Source organism: Apodemus sylvaticus, chromosome 2 (genome assembly GCF_947179515.1).
Source record: "Apodemus sylvaticus chromosome 2, mApoSyl1.1, whole genome shotgun sequence".
Lineage (NCBI taxonomy): Eukaryota > Metazoa > Chordata > Mammalia > Rodentia > Muridae > Apodemus > Apodemus sylvaticus.
In genome coordinates, this window is record NC_067473.1 from 147428186 (window position 1) to 147440214 (window position 12029).

Here is a 12029-nt window from a genome sequence, read left to right on the forward strand (position 1 = left end):
CATTCTGCATAACTCACAGTGCCCAGGTCACCAGGTACGGCACGGAGGTGGCTTTGTGTTCTGCTTCTATGTCCTTTGTCTTGTCCCTCTGCAGCAGAGTTCATGGAGAGCCTGCAGGACCCAGACCTGAACGTGCGCCGCGCCACACTCACCTTCTTCAACTCAGCTGTGCACAACAAACCATCGCTGGTCCGGGACCTGCTGGATGACATCCTACCCCTCCTCTACCAGGAGACCAAGATCCGCCGGGACCTCATCCGAGAGGTATGAGGCAGCATGGACACCTATGGCCTAGCCCTTGTCGAGCCTTCTGTGCCTCACTGGCCAGGCTCATTAAAGACTAGGAGTGAGGTCCACACAGGCAGCAGGGCCACATGGCCCTAGTTGTGTCATGCCCCTCCACTCCCCAGCTGGGGCGCGGACTGGGCAACCCAGTGCCCACTTAGCTTCAGTTTCCCCTGGAGCTAAGTGAGGAGAGTCACCATGCCAGCACCACAAGGATATGCCCTAAGTACTTGGGCAGCTGTGGTGCTTAGTGGCTCATGTTCAGCATGAGCACCTAGTCCCCAGATGTGATGGCACCTGTGACAGGCCCTATTTAAAATGCAGGCACCCTACAAATACTGTCTGAAACTGCCTTCAGGTATATGAAGAAGAATGCTTATTGGATATACATGGGCTCTGTATTTAGACTTGAGTCCCTTCCCCAGTATATTTCTTTGAATATGCAAACATTCTAAAATCCACAATACAAACAAACGCAATCTCCTGAACCTCAGGTCTCAGGCATGTGGGATTGGACTACAGTGTCAGCAACTGTTGTCACTTAGCCAGAGTCGCATAGTCCCGGGACACATAGTCCCACCATTCTTGGCTTCTGCCACCAAGACTGGAAGCCTGGCCTCCAGGAGAGCGGCGGTTAGGAGAGTCAGTCAGAGAGCTGAAGGGGCGGAGGGGGTTGAGATTGACAGCCAAGTCACCCTACAGCACCTCAGGGAGGTCTGAGGAGGAAGCTCTTGAAAAGGGGTTGGAAACGTTTTCTAAAAATACATTTGAAGTTTTTTTGTTTTTGAGACAGGGTTTCTCTATAGTCCTGGCTATCCTGGAACTCACTCTGTAGACTAGGCTGGCCCTCAAACTCACAGGGATTTATCCTCTTGTCTCTACCTCTTGAGTAGAGGCAAAGGTGTGAGCTGCTTACTGTACCTGTTATCAGACATGGTTCTGGAGGTCAGAAGTCTAAGATCTGTACCCCTGAGCTGAACCAGGGTGTCCACAGGGCATATATTGCCTCTTGAAGTTCCTGTGGCCCACCAGCATCACTTGGCAGGTGGTGCCATTACATGAAGCTCTGCCTACCCACAAGGCATTCTTTTGTTTTGTTTTTGTTTTTGTATTTTCAAGACAGGGTTTCTCTGTGTAGCCCTGGCTGTCCTGGAACTCACTCTGTAGATCAGGCTAGCCTTGAACTCAGAAATCTGCCTGCCTCTGCCTCCCAAGTGCTGGGATTAAAGGCGTGCACCACCGTTGCCGCCTAAAGCATTCTTTTTAATCTGTGTAATCTCTAAAGTTGGGTTTTGAGGCTCAGACTTTACTTAGAAGCCAGATCTCATGGTTAAAAGCTTCAGAGGGGTGAGCAGCGGTGGCGCACTGAGTTCAAGGCCAGCCTGGTCTACACAATGAGTTCCAGGACAGCCAGGGCTATACAGAGAAACCTTGTCTCGAAGGAAAAACAAAAGCTTCAGAGGACTTGGTTCTTTGAGTATGGTTCTGTGACTTGCCAGCTCTGTGTCCTCCAGCGTGTCAGTTTACCTCTCTGAGCCTTAGTTGGATGTTGAGTAGGATTGATAATGACACCTTATTCCTAAGGTTTTCATTTTTTTTGAGACAGAATCTTGTGTAGTCTAGGTTAGACTCTGGCCTGCTCCCACCTTCTGAGCACCGGGTTACAGACACGCGCCTTCATGTTTATTCAGTGCCAGAGATCAAACCTGGGTCTGTGTGTGCTAGGCAAGCACTCTACCCTCTAAGGCATATGCCCAGACCTTCCCAAGGTGTCTTCGGTACTCCAGGAAGATGTTGTCTGTCAGGCAAGGGGACACGCACACATAGTACCAGACACTCTGCCTGCTTGGCGAGTGTGACAGTCTAGAGAGCGGATGCTGCAGGCTGTGTTGAGACCTGAGGCCTGAGCACAGGCGGTGTGACTTAGGGCCAGGATGCAGTGCTGAGCAGGTGGGGTGAGTTGCAAATCTAGGGGCAGGGCTTTATATTCCAAAGCCCTCCATGTCCTTCCTTCCTGCAGGTGGAGATGGGGCCCTTCAAGCACACTGTAGATGATGGGCTGGACGTGAGGAAGGCTGCCTTCGAGTGCATGTACTCGTTGCTGGAGAGCTGCCTGGGCCAGCTGGACATCTGCGAGTTTCTGAACCACGTGGAGGATGGGCTGAAGGACCATTATGACATCCGGGTAGGTGGCACCATACCCGATGCAAGCCCAGGTCAGAGCAGGGGAACCAGGCAACATTAGGCCCCTGCTGTTTCCCCTTCTCCTGGCACCCCATGAAAGCAGCTGTGCTTTATGTCAAGAACAAGGAACCAGCCCGGTGGTGTTGCACACCTTTAATCCCAGTACCTGTGAGGCAAAGGCAGGAGGATCTCTGAATTGTAGGCCAGCCTGGTCTACAGAGTGAGTTCCAGGACAGCCAGGGCTACACAGGGAAACCCTGTGTCTGAAAAACAGCTACAGTATACTCATATACTGTAAGATGAATAAATCTCATATACATAAAATGAATAAATCTTTAAAAAATGTTACCAACATTTAAAAATTAAAGAGATTTTATATGAAAAATAGTATTTCTTTTGAAAACAACCCATAGTACTAGGTAAATTCCCACATTGCCATTATATTAGTCTGCTTTTTGGTTATTTCATTTTGCTTCATTTTTATATATTTATTTATTTTATGGGCATCTCCACATCTGGGATTTCCATATATGAGTACATCGTCGCTGACACACCAGAAAAGGGCATCAGACCCCATTACAGATGGTTGTGAGCCACTATGTGGTTGCTGGGAATTGAACTCAGGACCTCTGGAAGAGCCTCTAGTGCTCTTAACCACTGAGCCATCTCTCCAGTTCTTGCTTTGTTTGTTTGGTTTGGTTTGGTTTTTTGTTTTTGGAGACAGGGTTTCTCTGTGTAGCCCTGGCTGTCCTGGAACTCACTCTGTAGACCAGGCTGGCCTCAAACTCAGAAGTCCGCCTGCCTCTGCCTCCCAAGGGCTGGGATTAAAGGTGTGCAGCACCACTGCCCAGCTATGAGGTGTGTTCTTATGTTGTTGTTTTTTGTTTTTGTTTTTTTCTAGATAGGGTTTCTTCGTATTAACAGCCCTGGCTATCCTGGACTCTTTCTGTAGATCAGGGCAGCATTGAATTGAACTCAGAAGTCCGCTGCCTCTGCCTCCCAAGTGCTGGGATTAAAGATGGAGGCATGTTCTTTTTATCATTCACTTCTGGGAACTGAGGTCCTCTGAGACCTGACCCCTTCCAGCGGGACCACTTCCCGTGACCTGGCCACCTCCTGCTGAAGGTTCTGTCACCCCTCAGCATTGCTATCCTGGGGATCAAGCTTCCCGCACTCAGGCTTTTGTGATACACACCAAGTTGTATCTAAGCTGCAGCGTGTCCAAGCCACTGTCAGTGGGAGCGGAGGAGCTGCTGTGCTCCTTCCCAGGCCTGCGCCAGAGGCGTGGGAACATGTGACCTGCCCCTCCCTGTGCCTTTTGTTATCCAGTCTTCGGCACACAGTTAAGAGTAGCTGGCAAGACTCAGCACCTAGGTGTACATCTATAGTAGGAAACAGACGCCGAGAGGGTAGGGGGCCCTGGAGGGACTTGGTTGTCGGTTTGTGGAGTGCAAGCCGGAGCTTCCATTGAGTCTAGTGCTCTGTCTGGGTGCTATCTCACCGTCTGCTTCCTGGGCAGATGCTGACCTTCATCATGCTGGCCCGGCTGGCCACGCTCTGTCCTGCACCTGTCCTGCAGAGGGTGGACCGGCTCATCGAGCCACTCAGAGCCACCTGTACTGCCAAGGTAAGTCCTGCCCTGCCCTGCCCTGCCCCTGGAGTGCCTGTTGGCTTTAGTCACCACTCACTGTACCATGTGCACTGCAGTGGGGTGGGCTGGCTGTTGTCCCGGTCTACACAGCTTCCCAGGCTGTTAGATTCCTTCATTAAATACTCCGCCGGTGCTGGCCTGGGAGAGGGACCCAGGGTGTGATGCTCCCGGTGCTAGCTTCCCCACTCTGTCCATGTCAATTCCAGCTGGAGCTGGGCCTGGTTCCTGTGACTGATTGGCTGGCTGGCTGCCTCGGGGCAGAGCACTGCTTACACTGAGTGCAAGGTCTCGAGGGAGATCTGGGTGAATGCATTATGAACGTTGTAATGTTGGGAACACACTCGGGGTCCTAGTGGAGACCTGTTGAATCAAAGTGTGTGTGTGGTGTTTATGTATTGCACATGTCCTGTGTATCTGTGGAGGCCAGAGGTTGACTTCAGTGGCCTTCCTTAATCTGCCATCTTCCTCTCCATCCCCCCTTCCTAGACATGGTTTCTCTGTGTAACCCTGGCTGTCCTGGAACTCACTCCATAGACCAGTCTGGTCTAGAACTGAGATCTGACTACCTCTGCCTATTAAAGGTGTACCCCACTATTGCTAACCTGGGTTCACTGGTTCAGTTTGGCTGGCTGACCATGAGCTGCAGGGATCTGCCTGTGTGTGCACCCACAAATGTCCACGTCCAGCTCTTACGTGGGATCTGAACTTAGGTTTGTACAGTAATTACTTCATCAACCGAACCATCTCCCTAGTCCCATATTGCAGTTTTAGTTTTTGATTGAGACAGGGTTTCCCTGTATAGCCCTGGCTGTCCTGGAACTCACTCTGTAGACCAGGCTTGTCTTGAACTCAGAAATCCACCTGCCTCTGCTTCCCAAGTGCTGGGATTAAAGGTATGTGCCACCACTGCCCAGCTGGAGTTTTAGTTTTAAGGATAAGATTTACTCAGAGGACCAAGAATTTCAGTCTTTAGGCGAGACTCAGAATAGTGGCTTTGTTATTTAAAAAAAAAATAAATAAATCTATATTCTCTAGGTTGGCATCAAATTCCTGATCTCAAATGATTCCTTCCTCCTGTCTTGCTTGTTATGTAGCTGGGACTTGAGGCACATATTTTTTCATTTTCTTTGTGTGTATGTAGGAGATATTGGGGCTGTTAGGGCACAGGTTTCATTGGAGACAGGTAGACACAGATGCTCCGGTAGCCCAGGCTGGCCTTAAACTCTGTATACAGCTAAAGGTGACTTGAATTTCTGGCCCTGAAGCCCTTGCCCTCAAGTGTTGGAACTGCCAGCAGATTTGGTGGGGTGCTAGCTGGTCCCCTTTTCCCTATTCAGATATGGGGGTCTAACTCAGGTCGCTGTGCACGCCAGGTGAAACACTCTACCAACTGAGCCATGTACCCAGCTCCAAAGTTGTGATCTTCAAATAGCAGTACATAGTAGAGAAAAAATCGGGTGGGAGTCAGATTGAGATTAGGCCTTTATTAAACTGAAACCTATGTTTAAAATGGATGACAGGCTCAGTGAGGACACTGTCTCCCTCTGCAGGTCAAGGCTGGCTCTGTGAAGCAGGAGCTGGAGAAGCAGGAAGAGCTGAAGCGCTCAGCAATGCGGGCAGTGGCTGCCCTGCTGACCAACCCTGAGGTGCGCAAGAGCCCCAGTGTGGCTGACTTTTCTACCCAGATCCGGTCCAACCCAGAACTCACCACCCTCTTCGAGAGCATCCAGAAGGACACAGCCTCTGGCTCCAGCATGGACTCTATGGAGCTCAGCTAGCTGTCCCTAACACAAGCCTTGGCCTCTCCCATCCTTCCCCATCAGCCTCAGTGCCTTTGCTAGGGCCCCCTGCTCACAGCCCCAGTGCCAAAGCCAGGCCCGTCAACTCAGGACATTCATTCACAAGATGTCCCACCACCTTTACGCCACACCCCTCCCCTCATTAGAAGCCAGCATTGGCCTGTGCTTAAGACTGGAAGGCAACGGGTTGACTTCCTACTTCACTTGCTCTGGACTCAAGTAGCACCCCAGCCTAGCCATGGGTAGGGCTATGTAAAGCCCATACGAGCTCTAGGTCTGGGCTTGAGAACCAATTTATACTTAGTGCCTAATTAATTATAATAAGAACTGTTTACAGGGAAGATCACTGGCCAGGACCCAGGTGTGTAACAGCCGGTTTGTGTTCTTTCCATGTATGCAGTTGTTAGTTCTGAAAATTTAAGTACAAGTGACCAGGGTTTTGATTATTTTTTTAAGACGCTGTTTCTCTTTATAGCCACAGATGGCCCAAACTCAGAGCCACCTGCCTTGGATTAGAGCCAGCTGAGGCCAGTTATCTGAGTTAATAAAAGATATACCAAGCTCTCCCCCTCCTCACATAAATCTTTTTTTTTTTTTGGTTCTTTTGAGACGGTTTCTCTGTGTAGCCCCTGGCTGTCCTGGAACTCACTCTGTAGACCAGGCTGGCCTCAAACAGAAATCCGCCTAACTCTGCCTCCCAAGTGCTGGGATTAAAGGCGTGCGCCACCACCGCCGGCTTCCTCACATAATTCTTATCCAGACTGATTAAGTCCAGGAAATATAAAGGCTAATGGCATAGACCTATTATCCTAGTTTTTAGAGACTGAATTACACACTCAGATTATAGTGAGCAACTTACGATCATATCTAAAAGCAGCAACAGGGCAGGATAGCTCAGTACCAGGCCCTTCTTCCCTGGATCCCAGCCCTCCTGGTAGCAACAATTCTAACTCCTGTCCTAAAGGATCCAGTGCCCCCAGGGCAGACATGCAGGAAAACACAAAAGTTTAAATAGCTCAGATGTAGAACATTCACCTAACACAAAACACTTTAAGGTAAACGAAACCCCCACTGCTACAGCAAGAAAATAAAACCTCATTTGTACAATGAGAAAAACTTGAAAAGGCTGGAATGTCTTCCTGTCCAGTCATGTCACTTGCGACAACATAACACATCTGAACTTCATTACTGTTTCATACAAGTGGTGAGCCAGTCTGGCCTGTGATACAGAAGATGCCCTTGTAGCATCTCATGTGAAGAGTATTTACCAATCTCATGAAGTTGTCAATCCAAGGGAGGCCAATCCCATGAAACTATAAGCTTCCTCAGAAAAGTGCCTCAGGATAATCCATGCTAGCAGCTAGAACAGGTGAGAGCAGAGATTAGCCTGGCCCCCAGGGTCCTAGTGCTGTGTGCCTACACTGTAGAGGACCAAGCCATTTCCCCCTTCCTCAAAGTCCCGGCAGTGAACCGAGGCTAGTACAGGACTCTGGGCCCTGTTGCCTCCAGCTGAAGGTCCCACTGGGGAACAAGCGGCAAAGAACAATCTCCAGTTACCAAAAATAGGAAGTACTAAGATGGCAGTTTTTGTGATTTTATTAAACACAAAACATGCACACAAGCCATCTATTCATTTTCTTCACTGCGTAGCCTGGCGTTGGGATTAGTGACTCTGATGGCCAGCTGTGCTGCTCTTTCTACGATGGCTTTTCGGTTCTTAGAGGACACATTGTGAGCAATCTCAGCACAGTAAGATCTGAAAGAGAAGCAAACCAATAAAAGTGACCAGGGAAATGGTTTAATGAACACTACAGGCTCAAATCCCGAGGACCAAGACACCAAGGCTCCTGCAGTGGTCTATGGTAGTGACTAGGTAGGCACTAATCCACAAGGGGAAGCTGGGCCCACAGCAGGTTCAGGGTCTTCCTCATACTCAGTAACCTAACCCAGAATTCTCCCATAGGAGCCAATATTTTCCAGTGCAGTCACTGTAAGGTACACAGTTCAAGTAGAGCGAACAACACATGGCCTGTCTTCCCTCAACCGCAAACTTCCTAATGAACACATTCCCAGTATGGAGAGGACCTTGAAGCCAGACAGAGAGCTGAGGAAAAACCCTTAGGGAAGCAGGACGGCAAAGCTATGGAAGGCATACAAACACACACCAAATACAGACGGACCCTCCCTTACAGAGAGAGTGAGGAACAGATTGCATCGCTTTCTAACCTGAAGCCCACATCCCCGGCCACATGCATCTAAAGCTGTAACCAGCACTTACCATCCACAAGTCATGTGCAGCCATGTCCCACCCCAAACTACTACCAATGGTTTTTCTGTTAACTACCTTTCACTTCCCCTGCTCCTCAGTTAAGGGGATTTAAAACTCCCAAAAAACTCAGTGAGTAGGTGCACCTGCAGAGTTTATCAATGCCAAGCAGCTCTCCTGGGGCAGATGTATCCATTAGAAATGCAGCACCAACAACACTGCCACACGGACTGCTGCTCCTGTGTATGCGCGCGCGCACACACACCCTGCAATCACCCTTCCAAAAGAACTTGCAGCACTTCAGTCAAGGCTTGGTTAAATTAAATGCACAACATAATCTCCCCATGCTGACTCTTTCCATCTGCATACAACCACCCAGAAAATAGCCTTAGAAACCTGAACATACACCCTCTGCAGTCCTCATGCGGCACTCTCTGCAGTCTTAGTTTACTTGGGAAAAATAAACTGTTCCTACCACATCCTCATATCCTACGTCAAGAGTATTTCCTTGGGGGAGGGGGAGGCTTAGTTTTGCATCTCAGAGATTACCAAGGGTTGTAACTTGCTCAAAGTACCCAGAACACCCCACACCTCTCTACAGCTGTGCCTGGAGCCTTTTTCTCTACCTCAAGCCCAACAGACCCGAGCTGCTCTGCAAATCCACCCGTCAGAGCAGAGCCAAGCACAGCTTAGGTGCCAGGTTAGACACAGCCCCCTGCAGTCTCATGACACTATAGCAGTGTTCCAGACAGGACCAGGAAGGACCTACTGGATAAAATGAAGACAGCCCCCTTCTCCAGTCCTGAGTGCAAATGCCCCGCCTCAAGCAAAGGAACATTTCAAAAGCATGCCTACTGCAGCGCCCCCAGTCTCACAGGAGGCAGGCACACTCCTAACCAGGGGCCCAACTCACTTGTTACACATCAGCAGCACTTCCAGCTCCTTGACATTGTGGACCAGAAACTTCCGGAAGCCGCTGGGCAGCATGTGCTTGGTTTTCTTGTTGCTCCCGTAACCAATGTTGGGCATCAAGATCTGGCCCTTGAACCTTCTCCGCACCCTGTTGTCAATGCCTCTGGGTTTCCGCCAGTTTCGCTAAAGAAACAGGCAGGTTAAAGTTAGTCCCCGTGCAAATGTCTGGCTCTTCCTCGGCAGGAAGGGGGCAGAATTCAAGGGGGCCATATCATAGAAGGTATGTAACTTCCTACTGCTTTATCCACTATTTAAGAAAAAAAAGTCCCAAAATTGTGGTTCACTGTATATAATCCCCCAACAAAGCCAAACCTTCCTTCTTGACCAGATTCTGATCACATGGGTGGGGACTGCACACAGCACACTGAGTTCTTAGTACCCAAGATTTCTGTCCCATAGAAAACATGCACCAAGGCTAAGGGTGTAGCTCAGGTTGAAGTACGCTTGGCCCTGGGCTCCATCCCTAGCACTTGGACTGGAATTTCAACATCATCCTCCACTGCAATTAAGTTTCAAAAAAGGAGGGGGGAGGGGGTGTGTGTGGAGGGGAAGGGAATGGATCAGGTAATTGCTGGGTGTGCATGCCCACCCAGCCAACTGGTGATTTCTGGGCAGAGACAGAAGTCTTAGCAGTTGAGAGCACTGGCCGCTGTTCCAGAGGTCCTAAGTTCAATCCCATGCATGCATGTGCTTGGTATGCAGACATACACACAGACAAGAACTCAAAGATCTTTAAAATACAGAGTCAGGGTGCAGAGATGGCTTCAAGTGCCCGCTGCCAGACAACCTAAGATTGACTTGAACCCACAAGACGAGGACTCCTTGAAGTCCCCTGTCCTTCACACATATAAAACAGAAAGTGTCATTTTAAAAATGAACTTTCAGTTAACCGACTGCAGAGATCGGTGACATCAGCAATGTGTGCTGAGATCTCAACCCCCACGCCAGGACCACATACCTTAATTTTCACATATCGGTCTGACTGGTGCCTGATGAACTTCTTGGTCCTCTTTTTGACGATCTTGGGCTTCACCAGAGGCCGGAGGGCAGCCATGATGCCTTTTACAAAAATCAGACCCACGTTAGTAAAAAAACTGGGAGGTGGGGGCTGCGTGTCTCAGGCCTCCAGTGATGTTGCAGAGTGTCTTCCAATCACCAGCTACCGAGCAAACTGGGAATGGAATGGGTACCTCTGCTAGACTTGTTCTCCCTCCTGTTTCCGAAGCTGGCAGAATACTAGTCACTCTCCAGACGCGATCCCAAGAGGTCAGTGGGTCACCTCACCCACTCTGAACCTCAAAGGACGGCAACAGACCTATAGAACCCGAGCCAGGCCTTTCTAGCGGAGGAGCAGCAAACGCCACTCAGCTAAGGTTTCAAATGTTGCGCCGTTAAATACGCAAAACCACCACGTACTTCGAACACGCCACTAGACTGCCTGTCCCTCCCGGATCGCCCCAGGTCACCAACCAAAGGGTGCGCTCTGTCCCCTTCATAGACAGCCGGCTTTACCGGGCTGGCACTGGGTACCCAACGGACTCGTGTTCAGAAAGCATTTCTGCTCACCGGCGAGCGGCGGCAGCTTCCCGACTCAGGATTTCGTACCCGCCACAAAATAAGGGCTGTAAACAAGCTAACTAGGAAGCGGCAAATGCCGTCCGAAACCCACGGGCCGCATGGCAGCAAACCCGCCCTGGCCGATGCCTGGTCCCGGGCGGCCTCCGAAGCAGCGCCAGTGGCCAGGCCCGTGCGCGTTCGCCACTACAACGCCAGCACGGAGGCCGACGCCGAGGCCTCCCCACCCGGAGACTGAGTCGCGCCGAACCCGCAGGCAGCGGATGGCCGCCGATGCAGACTCACCGCAAAAAGGATGGCAGCCACCTCGTAGGCAGCGCCGAGGAAGAAGGAAGAGACTGCGGCGCGCAAGGGATGATGGGACGGACTCTTAGGTCCTGGCAGAGAAAAGGTAAGTACTTCCGGCTCTGGGTCCTCTAAAGATATGCCTGAGAAATAGTGCTGAAAAAGACCCTAGTGTACTAATGTTATGTAGTAGGCATTAACATCTTCGAATGAACTAAAATGTATTTTTCTCTTGGGACTACTTAAGAAATTTGGGATTCTCTTTGAGCTAAGACCTGCTAGGTGGGCATTTATTTCCGCCCTAAGTGGAAGCCCAATAGCTTTTTAAACTGTTCATCCAGAGTGTGCCCCCTTGTGGTTTGGAGGTAGCAAAACAGAGACTTTCCGAAGGCTCTTTAGAGAGTTGGTTGAGCAAAAGTTCTAAAACTCCAGAATATTCAGATGCGCAAACCCCTGTATTGTGAAGTGCTACCGAGCATTCTCGCGTCTTCTGTATGTTTAAATCTTCTCTACTTATGGTATGTACCTAGAGCAATGTGTTAGTGATAGGTTGATAATATTTCTAAGAAAATAGTCTATTGGCTGCGTGGTGGTGCACGACTTTTAGCCACAGCACTTGGGAAGCAGAGGCAGGCAGAGTAGTTTATTTTGCTTAATTTTTATTTTTTCAGATCATTGTGAAAACTCTAATTTTAGGAGGAAATAAAACCAAACCAGAGCTGGAGACGTGGCTTGGTAGAGCACTTGAAGAGAACTAGCATTTAGTTCCCAGGAACCAGGTGTTGCCTCGTAACCTTGTAACACCAGCCCTAGGGGATCAGATGCCTTTTTCTGTAGGCACTACATGCATGTAGTACACACTCATACCTGAAGGCAAAACACTCAATAGAATAAATCTCATTTTTAAAAAAGTATTTATGTATATAAGTACACCGTAGCTGTCTTTAAACACACCAGAAGAGGGCAGCAGACCCCATTGCAGATGGTTGTGAGCCACCATGTGGTTAGAAAT

At 49.6% G+C, this 12029-nt stretch overlaps 2 protein-coding genes and 1 non-coding gene across 3 annotated transcripts in view; 1 reads left to right on the top strand and 2 right to left on the bottom strand.

Moving 5' to 3' along the window:
• Positions 1-6486, top strand: part of Cand2 (cullin associated and neddylation dissociated 2 (putative)) — a 28184-nt gene extending 21698 nt beyond the window's left edge. The window contains exons 12-15 of the mRNA XM_052174611.1: positions 95-264; positions 2306-2470; positions 3989-4096; positions 5671-6486. Coding sequence (XP_052030571.1) covers positions 95-264; positions 2306-2470; positions 3989-4096; positions 5671-5898 — 671 coding nt within the window. The 3' untranslated portion in view covers positions 5899-6486. The remainder of the gene's footprint in view (positions 1-94; positions 265-2305; positions 2471-3988; positions 4097-5670) is intronic.
• A 1011-nt stretch (positions 6487-7497) lies between these two features.
• On the bottom strand, positions 7498-11132 carry Rpl32 (ribosomal protein L32). The gene is made up of 4 exons (XM_052174612.1): positions 11018-11132; positions 10116-10216; positions 9099-9280; positions 7498-7675 (listed from the first exon to the last, which is right to left on the bottom strand). The coding sequence occupies exons 2-4, from the start codon at positions 10209-10211 to the stop codon at positions 7546-7548; spliced, it is 408 nt and encodes a 135-aa protein (XP_052030572.1). The 5' UTR covers positions 10212-10216; positions 11018-11132; the 3' UTR covers positions 7498-7545.
• Positions 10287-10426, bottom strand: LOC127679521 (small nucleolar RNA SNORA7). The gene has a single exon (XR_007976823.1). It is a non-coding gene; the product is annotated as a small nucleolar RNA SNORA7 (small nucleolar RNA).
• Positions 11133-12029: the final 897 nt, after the last annotated feature.

Excerpts from the sequence above, each read along its gene's own strand:
- Rpl32 (XM_052174612.1), bottom strand. The coding sequence starts at position 10,211 with ATGGCTGCCCTCCGGCCTCTGGTGAAGCCCAAGATCGTCAAAAAGAGG. Across the intron at positions 9,281-10,115 it reads ACCGATATGTGAAAATTAAG|CGAAACTGGCGGAAACCCAG; the intron begins GTATGTGGTCCT and ends CTGTTTCTTTAG. Across the intron at positions 7,676-9,098 it reads GTGCTGCTGATGTGTAACAA|ATCTTACTGTGCTGAGATTG; the intron begins GTGAGTTGGGCC and ends CTTCTCTTTCAG.